Consider the following 17,181-nt stretch of genomic DNA (forward strand, 5'->3'; position numbering starts at 1 on the left):
CATGTGGGCTTGTCATCAGAAGGTGTGGCCCAGATTAGGATGGGCCTTCTGGCTTCAACTGATCCAATCAAGAAAACCCTTACAGACAGGCCCATTTGTTTTAGTTGATTTCAGATATGGTCACAGTGACGGCTAAGACGATGGCAGATTTGATTAGATGCTCCTTGTAGGCCAGGTATACTGGCTGAGGGGCAGATTCCTGATGTTCGAGTAAAGGAGATTTTTTTTTTTAAACCTTTGTGGTGCTTAGATTGGAACCCAAGGTCTTAAATACGCTGAAAATTGCCCAAGTACTGAGCCATAGACCCAATTCTAATGGTGTGCTTGTGTGTGTGTGTGTGTGTGTGTGTGTGTGTGTGTGTGTGTGCGCGCGCGCACACGCGAGCGCATTGAGCATTGGGACGAGGTTCTTTTTCCTTCAGTAACAGGAACTGAACCTAGGGACTCACCTACACCAGTCAAGTGTTATATTGTTGAGCTACATCCTAACATAGCCCTGGCTGGTCTGAAACTATGTCGACCAGGTTGGCCCACAATTCAGAGATCCACCTGCCTTTGCCTGTGCCACCGCACTGGGCCTACCCCTCCTTTAGCTTTTTATTTTGAGACAGGGTCTAACTATTTTGCCCACGCTGGCCTTTAACTTTCCCTGGATCCCTGGGAGTGGGAGTGGGAGTGGGAGTGGGAGTAACAAGAGGCTGTCTGGGAATCAGGATAAGGGTGGGGCAGTAGCACTGGAGAGATGGCTCAGCGGTTAAGAACACTGGCTGCTCGTACAGATGACCAGGTTTCGTCTCCAGCAACAACATGGTAGTCCTCGTTCCAGGGAATCCAATACCCTCGTCTGACCACCTCTGCCAGGCACCAGACATGTGTATGTAGTACACATACATCCATGCAAGCAAAACACTCACGCACATAAAAAGGAATCTTTTTTAAGAAATCAGAAATGATTTTAAAAGGTAAAAAGTGGGGAGGGGTGGGGGAGATGCTTCCGTCACTACTGTGCCGGCCGCGCCAGCCGGAGGATGAGTTCATATCCCCAGCACCTGCACTGTCTTAGTTCCTTTGCTGTTGCTGTGATAAAATACCCAACCAGAAGCAACATGAGGAAGAACAGGTTTGTTCTAGCCCACAGTTCAAGGGACCAGCCATCATGGAAGTCAAAGCACCAGCAGCAGCTTGACCCAGCTGGTCACATGACATCTCGTCAGGAGCGGGTAATGAGTATGGATGCCCGGTTCCCGCCTCTCCTTTCCATTCATTCCTGGACCAAACCCATGAAATGCTGCGGCCGGGCATACAGGGTGGGGTTTCCATCCCAATACCCTAATCAGTATAAGCCTCCTCTGGAGGCCACGCAGCCCATCTCCCCGCTGATTCTGGAATCTGTCAAGTCCATAATTAACGGTGCAGCTGCATGAGTGTGTAACCTCAGTGTCAGGGAGGTGGAGACAAGCAGACACCCGGCTCACTGATCTTAGCCAACTGTTGAGAGCCCTGGCCTCAAAAATTAAGATGGGACGGCTCAGTGAGTAAAGGCACTTGCCACCCAGTCTGCTGGTGATCCACTCAGTGCCTGGGATCCACAAGACAGAAGAAGAGAACCATCTTCTGAAAGTTGTCACCTGACCTCTAGTGTGCACGCTTACATGGGAGTGCATGCACCCATATGCACGTGCACACAAACACACCATGAAACAAGAAGAAGTAAGAAGCTGGGGGGTAGGCACCCTACGTTTCTCATTTTGATTTTTAAAATTTATTTTATTCAACTTGGAAAATGAGTATAAATCCCTGGGTGTTTGCTGTGGGGAGGCTGACAGTCGATGGATGGGAGGAAGGGAGGGAGGAGGAGCGAGGTGCAATCATCACAGTGGCTGCCTTAGGTCCCTGCCTGCGAAGGAGGCGGTGGGTTCGGTGGGTTCGGTGGGTTCAGGGAGCTCAGGTCCGGAGGAACACCATGGTGAGGAGGCCTGAAGGCGGAAAAGCAAGAGATTCCATGTAGGAACCTTCCTCTTCCTGTCCTTCCTCCGGAAGTGGACCCCGTGCTCCCCTACCTCGCTCACCTAAGACGTAGGCGGCGACTAGCTTCTGTCCCAGGGACACATGCAGGACTTGAGGCAGCTGGCTGCCAAGTTCGTCCTGCAGTGGCAGAAGCAGGAAGGCCACAGAGATGACGCCTGTCAGCAAGAAGAGCAGGAAGGAGCTGGTGGCCAGCCGCTGGGGGGCATCTGCAAAAGGAGGGAGATGAGCACCCCAAGGTCTCTCGGGGACAGGGATGAACAAGGAAGGTGAAATTTCTTTGTTTGGGGTTTATTCATATACTATTTATTTAGAAACATGGATTCACATGCATGTAGTCTAGGATGGCCGCAAACTCATTATGTATCCAAGAATGGGTGTTGAATTTCTGATCCTCCTGCCTCCCCCTCCCAAGTGCTGGGATTACAAATATACACCACCTTTCTTGAGTGTGTACGTGGATGAATACATGTACAGGTGTGTGCTACATACAGAGGTCAGAAAGCCACCATAGGTGCCGTCTAATTTGTGTTTGAGGAATGGGGTCTCTCAATGGAACCTGGACTTGTCTGCCAGACCAGCTGACTGGTGAGCCAGCACCAAGGATCTGCCTGTCTCTGTATCCTCAGAACTGGAGTTACAAACGCATTGCTACCATGTTGTCAGTGCTGGGGACTGAACTTGGGGTCCTTGTTCCTCCGTAGCAAACACTTCAGCAACTGGGCTAACTCCCCAACACTCTCACGGGGCTGCTTTTCAAACTGTTACTATGTAGCCCAGGCTGGCTTCGAACCTGCAATCCTCCTTTCTCCTTGCTTGCAAACCCCCACAAGGTAGTATCCCAGGCTTGTGCCATCATGTCCTTGTGTTTACACTCTTTTGTCCTCTAAGGATACCCTGGGAATGTTCTCCTTGGCACCTCTGTCCTGAAGCCACAAGCTCTGTCCTCTGGTCCCCTGCCTTCCACAATGTTCTCAGTGTCCTGAGCTGACAGGCAGGGACCTCTATCTCTCATACCCAGCATACAAAAGCTGACTGCTCAGTACAGGTTTTTCACTGAACCGAACATAGCTGGCACCTGATAAGAGTTACTGCAGTTGGAGCTGGAGAAGAGCTTGTCCCTCTGATTAGAAGCTAGAAACCAGGACAACTGTGAAGTCTTCTTCCTCTCACCTGATAGAAAACCTCAACCAGGATCATCTACACACACACACACCCACAAAGAGAAAGAGAGAGAGAGAGAGAGAGAGAGAGAGAGAGACATACTCTCTCATACACACATATGGGGGTGAGATACACATTCTCTCTCTCTCTCTCTCTCTCTCTCTCTCTCTCTCTCACACACACACACACACACCCCACCCCACCCCACCCCACCCCTGAACCCAGAGACTTCTTCAAACCCAGTTTAGTTTATTTCTAGGGTAACGTGGCTGCTTCGTCTCTCCCTACAGAATTGAGGAGTCCTAACTGCAGGGCTGGGTTACTGATCAAAAGTAGACTGTTTGCTTGGTGTGCCTTAGGTACGAGGCCAATGCCTAGTACTGCAGAAAAACAAGCCCTGTGGAGAGATGACTCAGTCAGTAAAGGGCTGACCATGCAAGCATGGAGACCTGAGTTCAGATCTCCAGAACATACTTAAATCTGGGCATGGAAGTGTGCACCTATAATCCCAGTCTTTGGGTCGAGGAGACAGATGGACTCTGGATTCTGCCCTGGCCATCCAGCCTAGCCAAGTGAATGTATGTTAGGGTCAGTGTGAGAGCCTGTCTCAAAAAAAAAAAAAAAAAAAAGAAAAGGTGAGGACAGATTGAGGAAAATCAACCTCTAGCCTCTACAACTGTGAACACAAGTGCACAAGCACTCACACACATAAGTATTCGCATGCACACAAGGAATCTGTTCCACTCACTCTCCTGAAGATGTCTGGCTGGGGTTGGTCCCGTCCACGCAGGAGGCCCTGGGTTGGGCACTGGCTCAGAATGTCCCTGAAGCTCCAGGGGGTACGCTGGGGCCCGAAGAACAGAGGTGATGTCTTTTCTTCCAACCACTCGTCCCTCAGCCCCTTCCTCAGATAGCTCAATTCGGAATCGGTCCTGGACGTCATAGTGGCCAGGGATGGGGGCCACGTGCCGTATCACACTGACCCATTGGGAGGAAGGAAGTGAGAGGCAACCAACCAAGTAAATCCAGATCTCCTCCCCAGAAACTTTTCCAGAGCGACTGCAGTCAGCAGAAGAAAAGATTCTCAGACCAAAGGTACCAACAGGTGGCCATGGCGCCTGGCTGCTTCCCCAACCTCCCCACTCACATGTCAATGCAGGACTGAGGCTTCACATATCCCTCTGCATCGAATACTGTATATTTGGCAGGTGCTGTACACAGAACTGTCGGATAAAAGTACGCCAAGAGAGCTCAGGCAAGCTTAACTTACAGTGCTTCACCAGGGCCTTTTTATGTCAGCAACCCCAACCCCAGAGATGGACATGATTCTTAGACCCAAAGCTGGGCATCTGGCCTCTTGACTAATTCCTCCAGCCCACACAATCTTCCCATTCCTGCTACCAACCCCCAGAGCCCTAGCGTCTCTTCACCTCGGAAGCGAAGCGCGGTTCCCGTGGGGTTGTAGAGGGTCAGCAGCTGCCGAGGTCCACTTCTTTGGTCCGCCCTGAATACTAGATCCGGGGGAAAGACCAGCACCGGGACAACGGGTCCTGAAGAAGGAGGGGAGCCCCGGGACCCCCGGGACCCCCGCCCAGGGGCCCCCGGACCCACCAGCTCCTGGTCCTGGGGCGCCCCACGGCGCATGCAGGCTCTGGGCGGTCGGACATCCGAGGGCAGAGCTCAGGAGGACAAGAGGGTCTTAGAGTTTAGGGCTAGTGGCGCGAGGGACGAAAAGAGGACAGGGTGAGATCATGAGCAGAGCGAGGCCTGATGTCACCGCTGCCTTGGAACCCCTCTAGATGTGGGTCCCGCAGCCCCAGGCCCGGGTTCCCAAACCTTTTCCCCTGCCAGCTGGGCCCCAGGTTCCTATAGGTCCCGCCCCCAAACCGCACCGCAGTGGCCACGCCCACTTGGCTAAAACTCTGTCCCGCCCCGTGGCTTCCCAATCCGGGTCCTCTGGCGTGGGGCGCAGTAAAGCTGCCCCGGTTCTGGCCACGCCTTTTCCGGGTCTTCCCGCTCGGGTCTCATCGACTCCGCTCCCTTGAGAGTTCCTGATCTCCAGGGCACCTAATTGTGTCCCCGACCCCGTTCCTTCAGCTCGGCCTGTGCCCTGCCAGGGATTCCGCCTGTGAATGGCCGCTTGTACTATGATAATCACCTTGCGGTCAAAGGTTCCTCCAGTCAACTTGTGCCCAAGCTAAGGGCGCCATCTTCCTTTATGCACTTCCGCCGTACGGCCTCTCTCATTGGTGGATGCTGTCTCCTTTCCGCCCCACCGTACGCTGATTGATGCTGCTCAAAGACCAAACACGCCTCCCTCGGCACCACTGATTGGCTCGATCTTGGGTAAGAATTTTGTGTGTTCTGGGTTCCTTCTCTGAGAGTAAGTGGGAGAGGCGGAACTGGGCTACTACCTAGCGTTTGTTTATCTATCTGGTTATTTTGAGGTCATCCATTAGTTTTAAATTCATTTTTCTTTCCTCCCTTTTTGGGCCTGGGAAACGTTAAGATTAAGTCAATAATAAGAGCAGAATTGGATGTGGCAGGAATCTTAACCAGCTTCTGTTACACTTTTTTTTTTTAAGGTGCTGAAGGGGTTAGCTTAGTGGCTAAAAGGACCCAGGTTCGCTTCCAGCATTGACCTAGTGGTTCATAACCATCTATAACTCCAGTTTCAGGGAATCGGACGCCCTCATTTGACCTCTGCCAGTACATGGGTCATATACATTCAGAGAAAACACTCGATACTAAAGATGCACTTACAAGGCCCTTCCCCTATAGGTACTTAATAGTAGCTAGGAAGGGAGAAACATTTTCTTCGTTGGGATAACCATTATTAAATTGCCTATGCTCCTGGAAGCAACATCAATAAAATTTAAAATTTAAATTTAAAATTTAAAATCCAAAACCAAAGAACCACCAAGAAAGCAGGAGAACCAGTTGGGAAGGGACGGGAATGTGGGACAAGAGATATAGTGGCGATGAATGTGTTCAAACTACATTTATACATTTTTTATATAAAAAATTTCATTAGATTATTTCTATAAAACTCATAATTATCTGTAATTAATATGATGATTAGGAAAAAAAGAAACAACAAAGAGAAAAAGAAAACAACCAAAAGTACCCAGGTAAAGTCCTGTAGTGCCAATACTAAAGGCAGGTACAGGTGGATTGGCACAAGTTAGAAACTAACCTGGTCTGTCACACATAGGGAGTTCTAGGCCAGCCAAGGCTACATAGTGAATTGAAGTCTTGTCTCAAAAACCACAAACATTGGGGGTGGGGTGGGGTGATCTGGTGGCATACACCTCAAATCCAGATGGATCTCTGTGAGTTTGAGGACAGCAAAGGGGTACATAGTAAGATCCTATCTCAAAACAAAATAAAATCGAAACCAACAACACTGGACCGGCAAGATGGTTCACTTGGTGAAGGAGTTTGTGTGGAGCCTGAAGACCTGAGTTGAATCTTCAGGACTCACATGGTGGGAGGAGAGAACCAACCTCCACGTGAGCGTGAGCAGAGCTGTGTGCATATATGCACATGCACGTATGCGTACGTGTGCACTTGTGTGCACCTCAATGGATAACTGTAAAGCTTGGCGTGGTGGTGCACGCCTTTAATTCCAGCACATGGGAGGCAGAAGCGGGTGGGTCTGCTCTATAGAAGGAGTTCCAGGACAGCCAGTGCTACACAGAGAGACCCTGTTTCGGAAACTAAAAATAATAATAAATGTAAAAAAATTTAAATGTGAGTTGTTTTTATGGGAAAGACTTTCCTGAAAACTGGTTTATCATGCTTTTGGTTTTGTTTGTTTATTTTTCAAGACTGGCTCTGACTATAGACCAGGTTGGCCTGGAACTCAGAGATCCACCTTCCTTTGCCTCTTGAGTACTGAGGTTAAAGGAACGCACCACCACTTTTTTTTTTCTTTCTTATTTAGGTTTATTTATTTATTTATATGTATATGAGTGCTCTACCTGCATGTACACCTGCATGCCAGAGGAGGGTATCAGATTCCAGTACAGATGGTTGTGAGCCACCTTGTGGTTGCTGGAAAACGAATTCAGGACCTTTGGAAGAGCAGACCAATGCTCTTAACCACTGAGCTTCTCTCCCACCCATGAGCCATCAGCACCTTCCTTGCTTTCTTTATAGCATGTTTCTTGATGCTTGCCATCATATTTTGTTAATCTCCTCTCTGGAAAGTGTCCTGTCCAAAACCAGGGATGTTTGTTTTCTTTTGTATTTTCAGTACTTAAAAAATAATCTGGGACTGGAGAGACAGCTCAGAGGTTAAGAGCACTGACTGCAGCCTGGTCTACAGAGTGAGTTCCAGGACAGCCTGGGATACACAGAGAAACCGTGTCTCAAAAAACTTTAAAAAAAGAAAGAAAGAAAGAAAGAAAGAAAGAAAGAAAGAAAGAAAGAAAGAAAGGAAGGAAGGAAGGAAGAACGGAAGAACAGAAGAAAGAAAAGAAAGAAAAGAAAAAAGAAAGAAGACAATCTGCCATTTGGCCAGGACAAAGGAATGGATTCGATGAACTTTGAGCAGAGATCTAATTAGACTCAGGAAGGAATCCAAAATGTACCTATGGGAAAGAATTCCAGAAGGAGGGAACTGCAGAATCTTGAAGCAGAGCTAACCCAGAAGGAGGATGGTTTGCAAGCACAAACACCCGTGTTCTAATCCATAAACAAAAATGTGAAGCATAGCAGTGCATTTGTATGGTCCTGTGGAGGAACTCCTGAAGTTAGTGTCCAGCTCTGTTTCCAAACAGTGACAGGGAGGATGGAGGAGGGGCTGAGGGATGGTTCAGAGGTAAGAGGGCTTGTTGTTCTTCTAGAGGACCTAGGCATCTATGTTAGGCAGCTCACAAATCACCGAAACTCCTACTCCAGAGGATCCAACACCCTCTTTTGGCCTCTTTCACATATACACACCCCTCTTAAAAATTACAAGATTAAAAGAAATAAGAGGTAGATGGTGATTTTGGGGATAACACCCAAGGGTGGCTCTAAACACATATGCATACAGATACAGAGAAAAGAGAGAGAGAAGAATGCACAAAGAGAACTGGTGTAGTGGCACTGGCCTGCCATTGAAGTACTAAGAATTGCAAATTCAAGGCCAGCCTGGGCTACATTGTAGATTGAAAGCCATGCTGGGCAAGATAGTGAGACCCTGTTTAAAACAAGAAAAAAGGAGGAGGAGGAGAAGAAGAGAAGAAAAGAAAGAGGGGGAAGAGGAGGAGGAGGAAGAGAAGACAATGAGGAGGACTAAGAAGAAGGAAGTAATGACTGGGGACCAATGAGGTGCCAGATAGAACAGTAAGTGATGGGGAGGGAGTGGGGGAGGGAGGAAGAAAGGCTGTAGAACAGTGAGAGCAAAGACCCACAGTGAACCTGGATTGTATTTTGAGAACCATCCTCAGAATTTTTTTTTATTTTTTTATTTTTTATTTTATTTATTTATTTATTTATTTATTTATTTATTTATTTTGGTTTTTCGAGACAGGGTTTCTCTGTGTAGCCTTGGCTGTCCTGGAACTCACTCTGTAGACCAGGCTGGCCTGGAACTCAGAAATCCGCCTGCCTCTGCCTCACAAGTGCTGGGATTAAAGGCATGCGCCACCATTGCCCGGCATCCTCAGAATTTTTAAAGTTACATCTATTTATTCATTCATTAATAATTTTACGTGCATTGGTATTTCACCTTCATGTATGTCTGTGTGAGGGTGTTAGATTCTCAGGAACCAGTGTTACAGAAGGTTGTGAGCTGCCATGTGGGTGCTGGGAATTGAACTCTGATTCTCTGGAAGAGCAGCCAGGAGTCTTAACTGCTGAGCCATCTCTTCAGCCCTGTTTATTTGTTGAGTGTACAGAGCATTTGTGGAATTTGAGGACACCTTGCAGGAGTGGGTTCTCCCCTTCCACTCTGTGAGTCCTGACGAGAAAACTCACATCATCAGGCTTGGCAGCCAGCCATTCTCAGAGCAGTGGGGTGGCAACATCTAACTTACTTTTGAGACAGGGTTTCCCTGGCTGTCCTGGAACTCATTCTATATATCCATACTGGCTTCAAACTCACAGAGATCCCCCTGCTTCTGTCTCCCAAGCACTGGGATTAAAGGTGTGTGCCAGTACCTCCTGGCATAAACTTACATTTTTATTTTTGGTGCACATATATTTGTGGGGACATATGGGCTGTGGCGCACATCACATGGTGCATGTGTGGAGGTCAGAGGACAACTTGTGAGAGTCTCTTCTCTCTTTCCACCATGTAGGTCCTAGAGATTGAACTCAGATCATCAGCTGAGTGGCAGGTGCCTTTAGCCCTTCATCCTTCCCATCAGTCAGCCTCATCTGGGCACAGGGTCTGTCACTTACCCTGAAGCTCACTGAGCCAGTCTAGCTAGCCAACAAGTCTCAGGGGTCCCCCCTTATCTCTGCCTGCTCAACGCTGGGGACACAAGTCCATGCCACTATGCCTGGTTACTTATGTGGGTGCTGGGACTCAAGCTCAGGGGCTCACGCTTGCGCGGTGAGCACTTGGCTAAGCCGTTTCTCCGGCCCCCCCAACTTGTTTCCCTTTGTTTTGTTAATGTTTTGTATTCGTGTGTGTGTGTGTGTGTGTGTGTGTGTGTGTGTGTGTGTGTGTACCACAGTGCATTTGTTGAGGTAAGAGGACATCTTACAGGAGTCGATTCTCTCCTTTTACAGTGTGAATTGAGGTTTCTTAGGCTTAGCTTTACCTGCTGAGCCATCTTGCATGCCCCTACTGTATGTTCTTGTTTGTTTCTTTGTTTTCTCAGACAGAGTTGGTTTCTCTGTGTAGTCCTGGCTGTCCTGGAACATCCTCTGTAGACCAGGTTGGCCTCGAACTGACAGAGATTCACCTGCCTGTGCCTCCTGAGTGTTGGGATTAAAGGTGTGTGCCAGCACTATCCCCTGCCCCGTCATACATTCTCAAGCTTATTCTGAATGCTGAAGACGTTGCTCAGTGATAAAGCACTTGCCTAGTATGTGTAAGTTCCTGAGTTCTGTCAGTCTTTAGTACCACCCAAAGGAAAAGGTATTCTGAAATCCAAGATGCGCCTCCCACCCCCACCAACCATAGAACCTCAGATACGACCCCTTCCTGAGTCAACAAACATTTATTTGGATAAGCGCACCACACTCTGAGGTTGTATCTGGCTAGGACATCAGGCAGCTGGCCTAGGTTGGGAGGGACACTTCCTCTTGCTTAGGTTATTGAGGATCTGGTCCTGATTGGGCCTGTAGAGAACCACGAAGCTCTCTGGAGGAAGGATGGGGCCTCTGTTTTCTTCCACCTGACCCATCAGCAGATAACTGGCTCCTGGAGAGGAGGAGGGGTGGGATCGAGAGCTTGAGTTATCAGGACCTTGTGAAAGCATCTTCCTGGTTAATCTGACAGCTCCACACCTTGAGTGTGTGCTCAGCACTCACTCCATTTCCATGTGCCTTACCTTTCTTCATGGGGGGCATCTGCTTGCAGGGCACGTAGAACTTCAGAGAGGTGCCACTGGGCGGAGAGGGCAGGTCCAGTCCTCCAGTTTTGTAGACACCAAGGAGACTGACGGTGACAGTGAGGCCCTCCCCTGGGCCCCGAACCATGGTCTTCACTGTTCCCGTCACCACTGTATCGGTGAGAGATGAAGAGTCAGGTGGCAGGACTGGGCTCCGGTAAGGGTACAGGAAGTCAGAAGGGTGGGATGGTGTCTTACCTAGGCTACTGGAACAGAAGTTGCTCTGCAAGGTGCCTGAGCGCTTGTACTGTTTTGGGCAGGTGATGCTGGGAACATCTAGGAAGAGACAGTACTGTTTGTGGAGGATGGCCTACCTAGCAGGCAGGACCATTCTCCTCATGTTAGCCTCTTTCTTCCTTCATTTTCAGTGCTAGAAATGGAAGCCAAGTCTGGTGCCTGCTGGCCAGGTGCCGTACAGCTGAGCCACACCCTTCTGCCCTCACTGGGGATTCTAGGCAAGCAAGCACCTTGCCACTGAGTCACACCCTGGATCCTCACTAGAGGATTCTGGGACAGGCACTCTACAGTTAGCTTAGCTTCTAAGCCCCTTATTGGGCGGGTTTTAGAAATGCTCTACTTCTGAGCATATGCCCTCAGCCCTCACTGGCAGACTCTAGGCAAACCCTGCCCTCGCTAGTCACATCTGAAATTACAACAGCCGTATAGATGTAAACCCAGAGTTCTACCCAGTAATGCGTCCCAACACCAGTCCCAGACATTGATAGGAGGCAGGCACCAGTGAGAGATGGATGGATGGATGGGTGGATGGATGGATGGATGGATGGATGGATGGATGGATGGATGGGTAGATGGGTGGGTGGATGGATGGGTGGGTGGTGGGTGGATGGATGGGTGGGTGGATGGATGGATGGATGGATGTGTGGATGGGTGGGTGGATGGATGGATGGATGGATGGGTGGGTGGTGGGTGGATGGATGGATGGATGGGTGGGTGTGTGGGTAGATGAGTGGATGAATAGTGCTTCCTTTGGCCAATCCCCTTCTTCCACTTTCTTTTTCTTTTATGTATACAGTGTTTTACATGTATGTCTAGAGTTACAGATGGTTTTGAGCTGTCATGTGAGTACTGGGAATCAAACCTGGGTCCTCTGGAAGTGTAACCAGTGCTCTTCACCATGGAGTCATCTCTTCAGTACCTTCTTGCACCCTCCCACACTTACCTGGGGCCACTGGAGTTGCCTGGGTAGCAGGGGAGACCTCTGGTTTCTCTGCAGGTTGGGATTTAGGTTTAGTGGGTAGTTTGACTTTGGGCCCAGTTCCTGTCTTAGGGTCAGAGTGGGACTGAGGACCACGCTGTACATCCTCCCGTGGACTTGGGGCTGCCTCCTTTTCCACGGCATCTCGTGGCAGGATCCGGTAGGTGGCTGAGAAGCCATCTGCGGTGACACTGAGGTCTGATACAAACTGGACCAGGAGCTCATTCCCTTCGGAAGAGATGGGGCTGCAGCGGGCAGAGGCGCATTTGCTGAGGTGTCAGGTAGACTCAGCACTCTGTTCTGTCCCCTCTGGCCAAGCTTAATAAACCAGTCCTCTGACATCAGAATCTCCCACCACTCTCTCCCTCCCCCCCAACCCACTCCCACCCCAAAGCTCTGCAGACTTCAGAAGATACACTAAACCTTTGCCACTTCCTGTACTTGTTCTGATCAATAGTTTGGAATCCTAGAGCTCAGACCTTGCCTGGTCGGCTGAGCCTCTCCCAACCCTTCACACAGGGATGCAAAGCTAGCCCCCTCGCTTTGCTCATCGCAAGGATCACTCACCTAGGGGCTTTGTCTCCACAAAATTTCCCCAGCCTCTTTGAGTCATCACTCACAGCTCCGTTGAACACACTGACAGAGTCATATCGGCAGTACGTGTCAGGCTCCACATCGAACTTCCCAAAGGTCAGCTGGATCACCTGGTAGAGGCATTGGGCTCTGGAGCAGGACAGGCCAAGGAGGACCAAATAGTGTGCCCTGAACCCTTCTCAGTGTTAGGAGTACTTGGAACTAGCACCTATAGTGAGTCCCCTTGTTCCCTCTAATGTCTGCAAACTAAGCCTGAGGGTCTTACACACACACACACACACACACACACACACACACACCCCTATACTCTACAGGGAGCATCCTTTGGAGAACTCCAAAAAGACTTCTATCATTTTTGCTTGCTCTTAAGATGGGTCTGGTTTTGGTCTCTACGGGGTTTTGGCCTCTACCGGGGCAAGCTCTAGGATCAGGACATAGATGTTCAATAAGTTTGCTGGCTGTGCGCCTTTAAGGATGCTGCCTGGGTGCCTGGTGGGCAGCCAACGCAAGAAGGTCAGTACCTGGTTTGAGGGTGCAATGATGTGCCAGGAACAGCTGATGCCTGGGGGGTAATCCGACTCAGGCCAGTTGGGCGTAGTCAGGGTTCCCTGCGCCTTCTCCATCCGCCCCCCACAAAATTGGTGCTCTGAGAAGGGGAGAGAGGGACGGGGTGGGGGGCGGTGGAGACCCTCGGTCAGCTAGGGGAGAGCTCTAGCTCTGGCAGGCAGCTAGGAAGTCTGGGTCTCAAGATGAGGGGTTACAGCAGAAAGCGCGGGTTACCAAAACGCCTGGGAATATGGGACTGGGATGCCCAACAGAGAGGAGATGATTGAATGGATCCCTTCTGGCCCCTCCCCGACCCACCGCCACACCACGCCTCTTCCCCTAGGAGATCCCATCTCTCCATCCCGGCCTAGCAGAAGAATCCTCTTAAGCAGGCTAGAGAGCTCTCAAGTTGTGAGGGCGCCCTCCCCTCTGTTGAGGTCTCAGCCTGAAACATTTCCAGAGAGACTTGTGCTGCCGGGAGGGGGTGATGGGACCGCAATCGGGATCCCAGAGCTGGGTATAGGAGGCTCCAGGTGAGGGAATCCTAGTCCCCCAGCTTCAGTCCCCTTACTCCTGTCAGAGGAGCCCGATTGCGGAGGGGGGCGGGCAGTTACTCACCGTCCCAGTAACCCCAGGCCGCCCATTCCACCCGCGGGTCCATGACCCATTTCCGCCTCGCACCTGGGGGAGGCCCTGGAAGAGGGGTAGGTGGGAGCGGGAAGAGGGAGAGAAGACCGGGAGGAGGGACTGAAGGGGCGGTTAGTGAGAAGAAAGGGAGTAGTGGTGGCCCTAACTCTTGGGAGTAATCTGGGGAGGATCAAAGTTAGGGCAGGGGTGGGGGCCTGAACCGGGGTGGGGTCAGGAGAGGGGAAAGAGGAGGCAAGGATATTCACCAGTGCCTGAGGTGGCCCGACCGCTGTACCAGAGCAGGAAGCCTCGTCCCCCAGTGCCCTCGTCAGTTGTCATCCTTAAAGTCACTTGGTTGCCAGGTGCGACTACAGGTGCAGGCCTGAAGGTGCCACAAAAGCGTCCAAGTCGCTGGCCTGAGGTACCAGATCCAGCAAAGACCTCCAGAGCATCGTAGCGGCAGGAAGGGTGGAGCTCCATATCGAAGACTCGGAAGGACAGGGACACAGTCTGGCCCTCAGGCACCTGACAAAAGGGGAATGGGGGTCCCGCAAAATCAGGCCCCAAACAACCCTGTGGACATCGACCCCTCCCCCAAGTACTTCCTAGACAGAGAAATAGCCATAACTGGAAAGGCCCCTGGCCAAGGCAACACAGAGGGCCTGGGCTCTGCTCCTGCCTTGTGGTCTCTGGAGGGAGAGAACAGGAGGGAATTAGGGGTGGGGTCTCAGCATTTTTTTTTTTTTTCATATAAAATTAAGGCTTCAACCAGGTATGGCAGCTCGCACCTGTAATCCCAGGATTTACTGCACTGATAGGATTGCCTCAAAGTTCAAGGCCAGCCTAAGCAACACAGCGAGAACCTGTCTCTAAAAACTTAAGGTTCAGCTCCAGAAGTGGTGGTGTGTGCCTGGGATCCCAGGTACTTGGGAAACAGAGGCAGGAGGATCATAAATGTAAAGACCCATAATTTACAGAGACCATGTTTCAAAAATGAAAGGGGAAAGGATCTGGGGAGATGGCTCAGTGGGTATAAGTGCTTACTCAAGATCAAATCCCCAGAACCCACATAGAAGGCTGCATTGAAGTCTCCACACACATGCCTGTAACCACAGCCCCACTGGGAGTCAGAGACAGGAGGACTGCTGGGGCTTGCTGGCTTTCAGACTTGCTCTAGATTTAGTGAGAGGCTTTATGTCAAGAAAATAGGGTGGAGAACAGTATAACTCTGGAGCACCCAGCATCTGCTCTGACCTCTGCATATACGCATGTGTGGGTGTGCAAACTCATGTCTGATATACACACTAAAAACAAACAAACCACAAAAACAAGCCTAAATGAATAAAAGGCTGAGATGTACCTCAGTGGTAGAGTTCTGGCCTAGTATGCCTAAGTCCCAGGGTTCAATTTCCAGTAGTAGGACTGGACAAGAGGAGGAAGGTCAGGATGCTCCAGAGCTTGTTACTGTGGGGCCTGATGCCCTTGTGACCAAAGAGAAAAAGAGAGTTTCCCAGAGGTGATGCCTGGTGGTGGGGATGGTATCTCTGGGCTGTCGAGGTTTGGCTTGGGAGACATAAACGGCATTGGGGACCAGAGGGGTCTTCTCACCGTGATTGTCCAGATGCACTTCTTGTTTGGGGGGTAGAGGTTGGGGAAGCCTTCACTTGCCACGTAACCCGACTCCCCGGTCACATCCCCTCCACACAGGAACACGGGTCTGGAGGACAGAGGAGGTGTCAGGCAGAACCACTGCAGAAATGGTTCATGAGAATGGGAAGCCCAGGCAATAAAGGGAAGATGGGTGTTGGAGAAGCCCCAGCCTGTGAGCAGAGAGAGACTCCTGTCCAAGAACCAGGGGAAGTGGCTGTAGGCAATGGGGCCACCTCTCCATCCCCTTAGAGGCTCCACCCCCATGCCGGCAGGAATTCCGGGAATCCTTCTCAGTCCCCCTAGCCTCCTCTTCCCCCCCCCCCACCCCCCAGTCCTGCCTGGCAGTCAAGGACAGGAGCCCGGCCTAACTACTTCCAGATGTGACAAGCCACGAGGCCACGAGGGGGAGGGGGCAAGAGAGATGAGGAGAGCAACAGTGGACGTACAGTAGAGTTAGGGGCTCCCACCTTTGCCCTACTCAGTGTTCCGGCTAAGGACTAGTACCTGACTTTCTGCTTGCTGCCCTTCCCCCAATCTCATTTCCTGAATGTCAGCTAACAGACAAGTTCGAGGTCTTGGCTTTCTGGTTCAAGCTCCATGGATGGGCATGTCTCTAAGTGGAGAGGGACATTTAGGGCAGAAGAACGGAAATGAAGGAGTGGGAACAGTGGATGTTACAGAGCAGCGTGGCCTGGCAGCAGACAGGGAGGATCGAATCTGAAGAGGAAAAGGCATTTGCTAACAGAAGAGCTTGCGAGACCCACAGGCCCAGCCCTCCCAGGACTCACAAGCATTCTGAAGCTCCCTCTGGAAGCCATCTGAAAGATATGAGACCTACCTCGTGTAGTTGGGGGTCTGGCCTTGGGCAAGAGGCAGCACCCAGGCCAGAAGGAATGGCCCCACAAGGGAGGTTAGGGCAGCAGGCAGCATTGTGTAGGGGGAAGTGCTGGAAGCAGCAGCTGAGTTTAACAGCAGCAGCAGCAGCAGCAGCAGCAGCAGGATAATCAGTACCAGATGAAGCAGCCCCGGGTGTGTGGGCGTGGGGACTGGCCAACTGGGCGGGCAGCAGGGGAGGCGGGACAGGGAGACAGCTGGGACAGTGGTTGAGTCCCTATAGGGGCCTCTCTAGGTCTTGGACATGTATATTAACTGACTAAAGAATACTGGGAACAAGAAGGAGCAGAGAGCATCCTCTAGACATCTAGTCATGTGCCCCTGCCCTCTGTCCTGAGCCTGGGGACCTGGCGTTTGCCGTGGACTTTCAGGGGCAGACTGGACCCCTCTTCACCTGTTGCTTTCTCGGCATCCAGAGAAGATGTCCTGAGGATGTCTGAGTCTCTTGGCTATCCACTGTCCCACCGCACATTTCTGGATGGTTCTTGTTGCTTAAGACAGTCTTGCCACGAAGCCCTGGCTAGCTGGAACTTCCGATCTTCCTGTCTCAGCTTCCCACGTGTTGGGGTTGCAGGCTTGCACCCCCTTCCCAGGAGCTTCTGCACTTACTTAGGATTTTCCCTTTAACACTGGATCAGACCAGGTCACGCAAGGGGAGTTCTGACCACTCGTTTTCCAACTATTCTAAGGTACTGGGGAAGGGTTAAGGGAAGTGTGGAGCGTCCCTGGACAAAGGGGGAAAGGATAGAAGAGACTGGGGTTGGAAGACAATAGAGGACAAGATGTTGACTCCACTGAGATCTAGGGGCGAGATACCCACCCCCTCAAGTGATGGCCAGACTAATGGTCATCACACCTGCAATCCTAGCTCTCTGGAGATGGAGTCAGCGTGGTTAAAGAGGTCAGCCTGGG

General features: G+C 50.9%; 2 protein-coding genes across 6 annotated transcripts; both read right to left on the minus strand.

The window, feature by feature from the left end:
- Positions 1–1,746: 1,746 nt before the first annotated feature.
- Positions 1,747–5,449, minus strand: Mospd3 (motile sperm domain containing 3). Of its 3 annotated transcripts, XM_076923327.1 has the most exons (6): positions 5,348–5,449; positions 4,620–4,901; positions 4,337–4,412; positions 3,938–4,248; positions 2,070–2,234; positions 1,747–1,976 (listed from the first exon to the last, which is right to left on the minus strand). In XM_076923327.1, the coding sequence occupies exons 2-6, from the start codon at positions 4,831–4,833 to the stop codon at positions 1,945–1,947; spliced, it is 798 nt and encodes a 265-aa protein (XP_076779442.1). In that variant the 5' UTR covers positions 4,834–4,901; positions 5,348–5,449; the 3' UTR covers positions 1,747–1,944. The 3 variants fall into 3 exon arrangements, with proteins under 3 accessions (XP_076779442.1, XP_076779444.1, XP_076779441.1); XM_076923329.1 differs by lacking the exon at positions 5,348–5,449 and having other exon boundaries at positions 3,938–4,167; positions 4,620–5,092; XM_076923326.1 differs by lacking the exon at positions 5,348–5,449 and having other exon boundaries at positions 4,620–5,092.
- Positions 5,450–10,330: 4,881 nt separating this feature from the next.
- On the minus strand, positions 10,331–16,805 carry Pcolce (procollagen C-endopeptidase enhancer). 3 transcript variants are annotated; one of them, XM_076923325.1, is made up of 9 exons: positions 16,664–16,805; positions 15,334–15,442; positions 13,992–14,250; positions 13,074–13,198; positions 12,526–12,662; positions 11,923–12,203; positions 10,941–11,018; positions 10,683–10,853; positions 10,331–10,552 (listed from the first exon to the last, which is right to left on the minus strand). In XM_076923325.1, exons 3-9 carry the CDS (start codon positions 14,203–14,205, stop codon positions 10,398–10,400), a joined length of 1,161 nt encoding a protein of 386 aa, XP_076779440.1. In that variant the 5' UTR covers positions 14,206–14,250; positions 15,334–15,442; positions 16,664–16,805; the 3' UTR covers positions 10,331–10,397. The 3 variants fall into 3 exon arrangements, with proteins under 3 accessions (XP_076779440.1, XP_076779438.1, XP_076779439.1); XM_076923323.1 differs by lacking the exon at positions 16,664–16,805 and adding an exon at positions 16,214–16,401; XM_076923324.1 differs by lacking the exon at positions 16,664–16,805 and adding an exon at positions 15,880–15,988.
- Positions 16,806–17,181: the final 376 nt, after the last annotated feature.

The sequence above is a fragment of the Arvicanthis niloticus genome, chromosome 24, assembly GCF_011762505.2.
Source record: "Arvicanthis niloticus isolate mArvNil1 chromosome 24, mArvNil1.pat.X, whole genome shotgun sequence".
In the NCBI taxonomy this organism is placed as follows: Eukaryota; Metazoa; Chordata; class Mammalia; order Rodentia; family Muridae; genus Arvicanthis; species Arvicanthis niloticus.

What these genes read in the sequence shown, in the direction of transcription:
- Mospd3 (XM_076923327.1), bottom strand. Translation starts at nt 4,833, where the DNA reads ATGCGCCGTGGGGCGCCCCAGGACCAGGAGCTGGTGGGTCCGGGGGCC. An exon ending in AACCGCGCTTCGCTTCCGAG is followed by an intron (nt 4,413 to 4,619) that starts GTGAAGAGACGC and finishes TTTATCCGACAG; the next exon opens with TTCTGTGTACAGCACCTGCC. An exon ending in AGTCGCCGCCTACGTCTTAG is followed by an intron (nt 1,977 to 2,069) that starts GTGAGCGAGGTA and finishes TTCCGCCTTCAG; the next exon opens with GCCTCCTCACCATGGTGTTC.
- Pcolce (XM_076923323.1), bottom strand. Translation starts at nt 16,305, where the DNA reads ATGCTGCCTGCTGCCCTAACCTCCCTTGTGGGGCCATTCCTTCTGGCC. An exon ending in TCGGGCCACCTCAGGCACTG is followed by an intron (nt 13,199 to 13,991) that starts GTGAATATCCTT and finishes TCCCCTTCTCAG; the next exon opens with AGCACCAATTTTGTGGGGGG. An exon ending in GGCAACTCCAGTGGCCCCAG is followed by an intron (nt 11,019 to 11,922) that starts GTAAGTGTGGGA and finishes GTCTCTTCCTAG; the next exon opens with ATGTTCCCAGCATCACCTGC.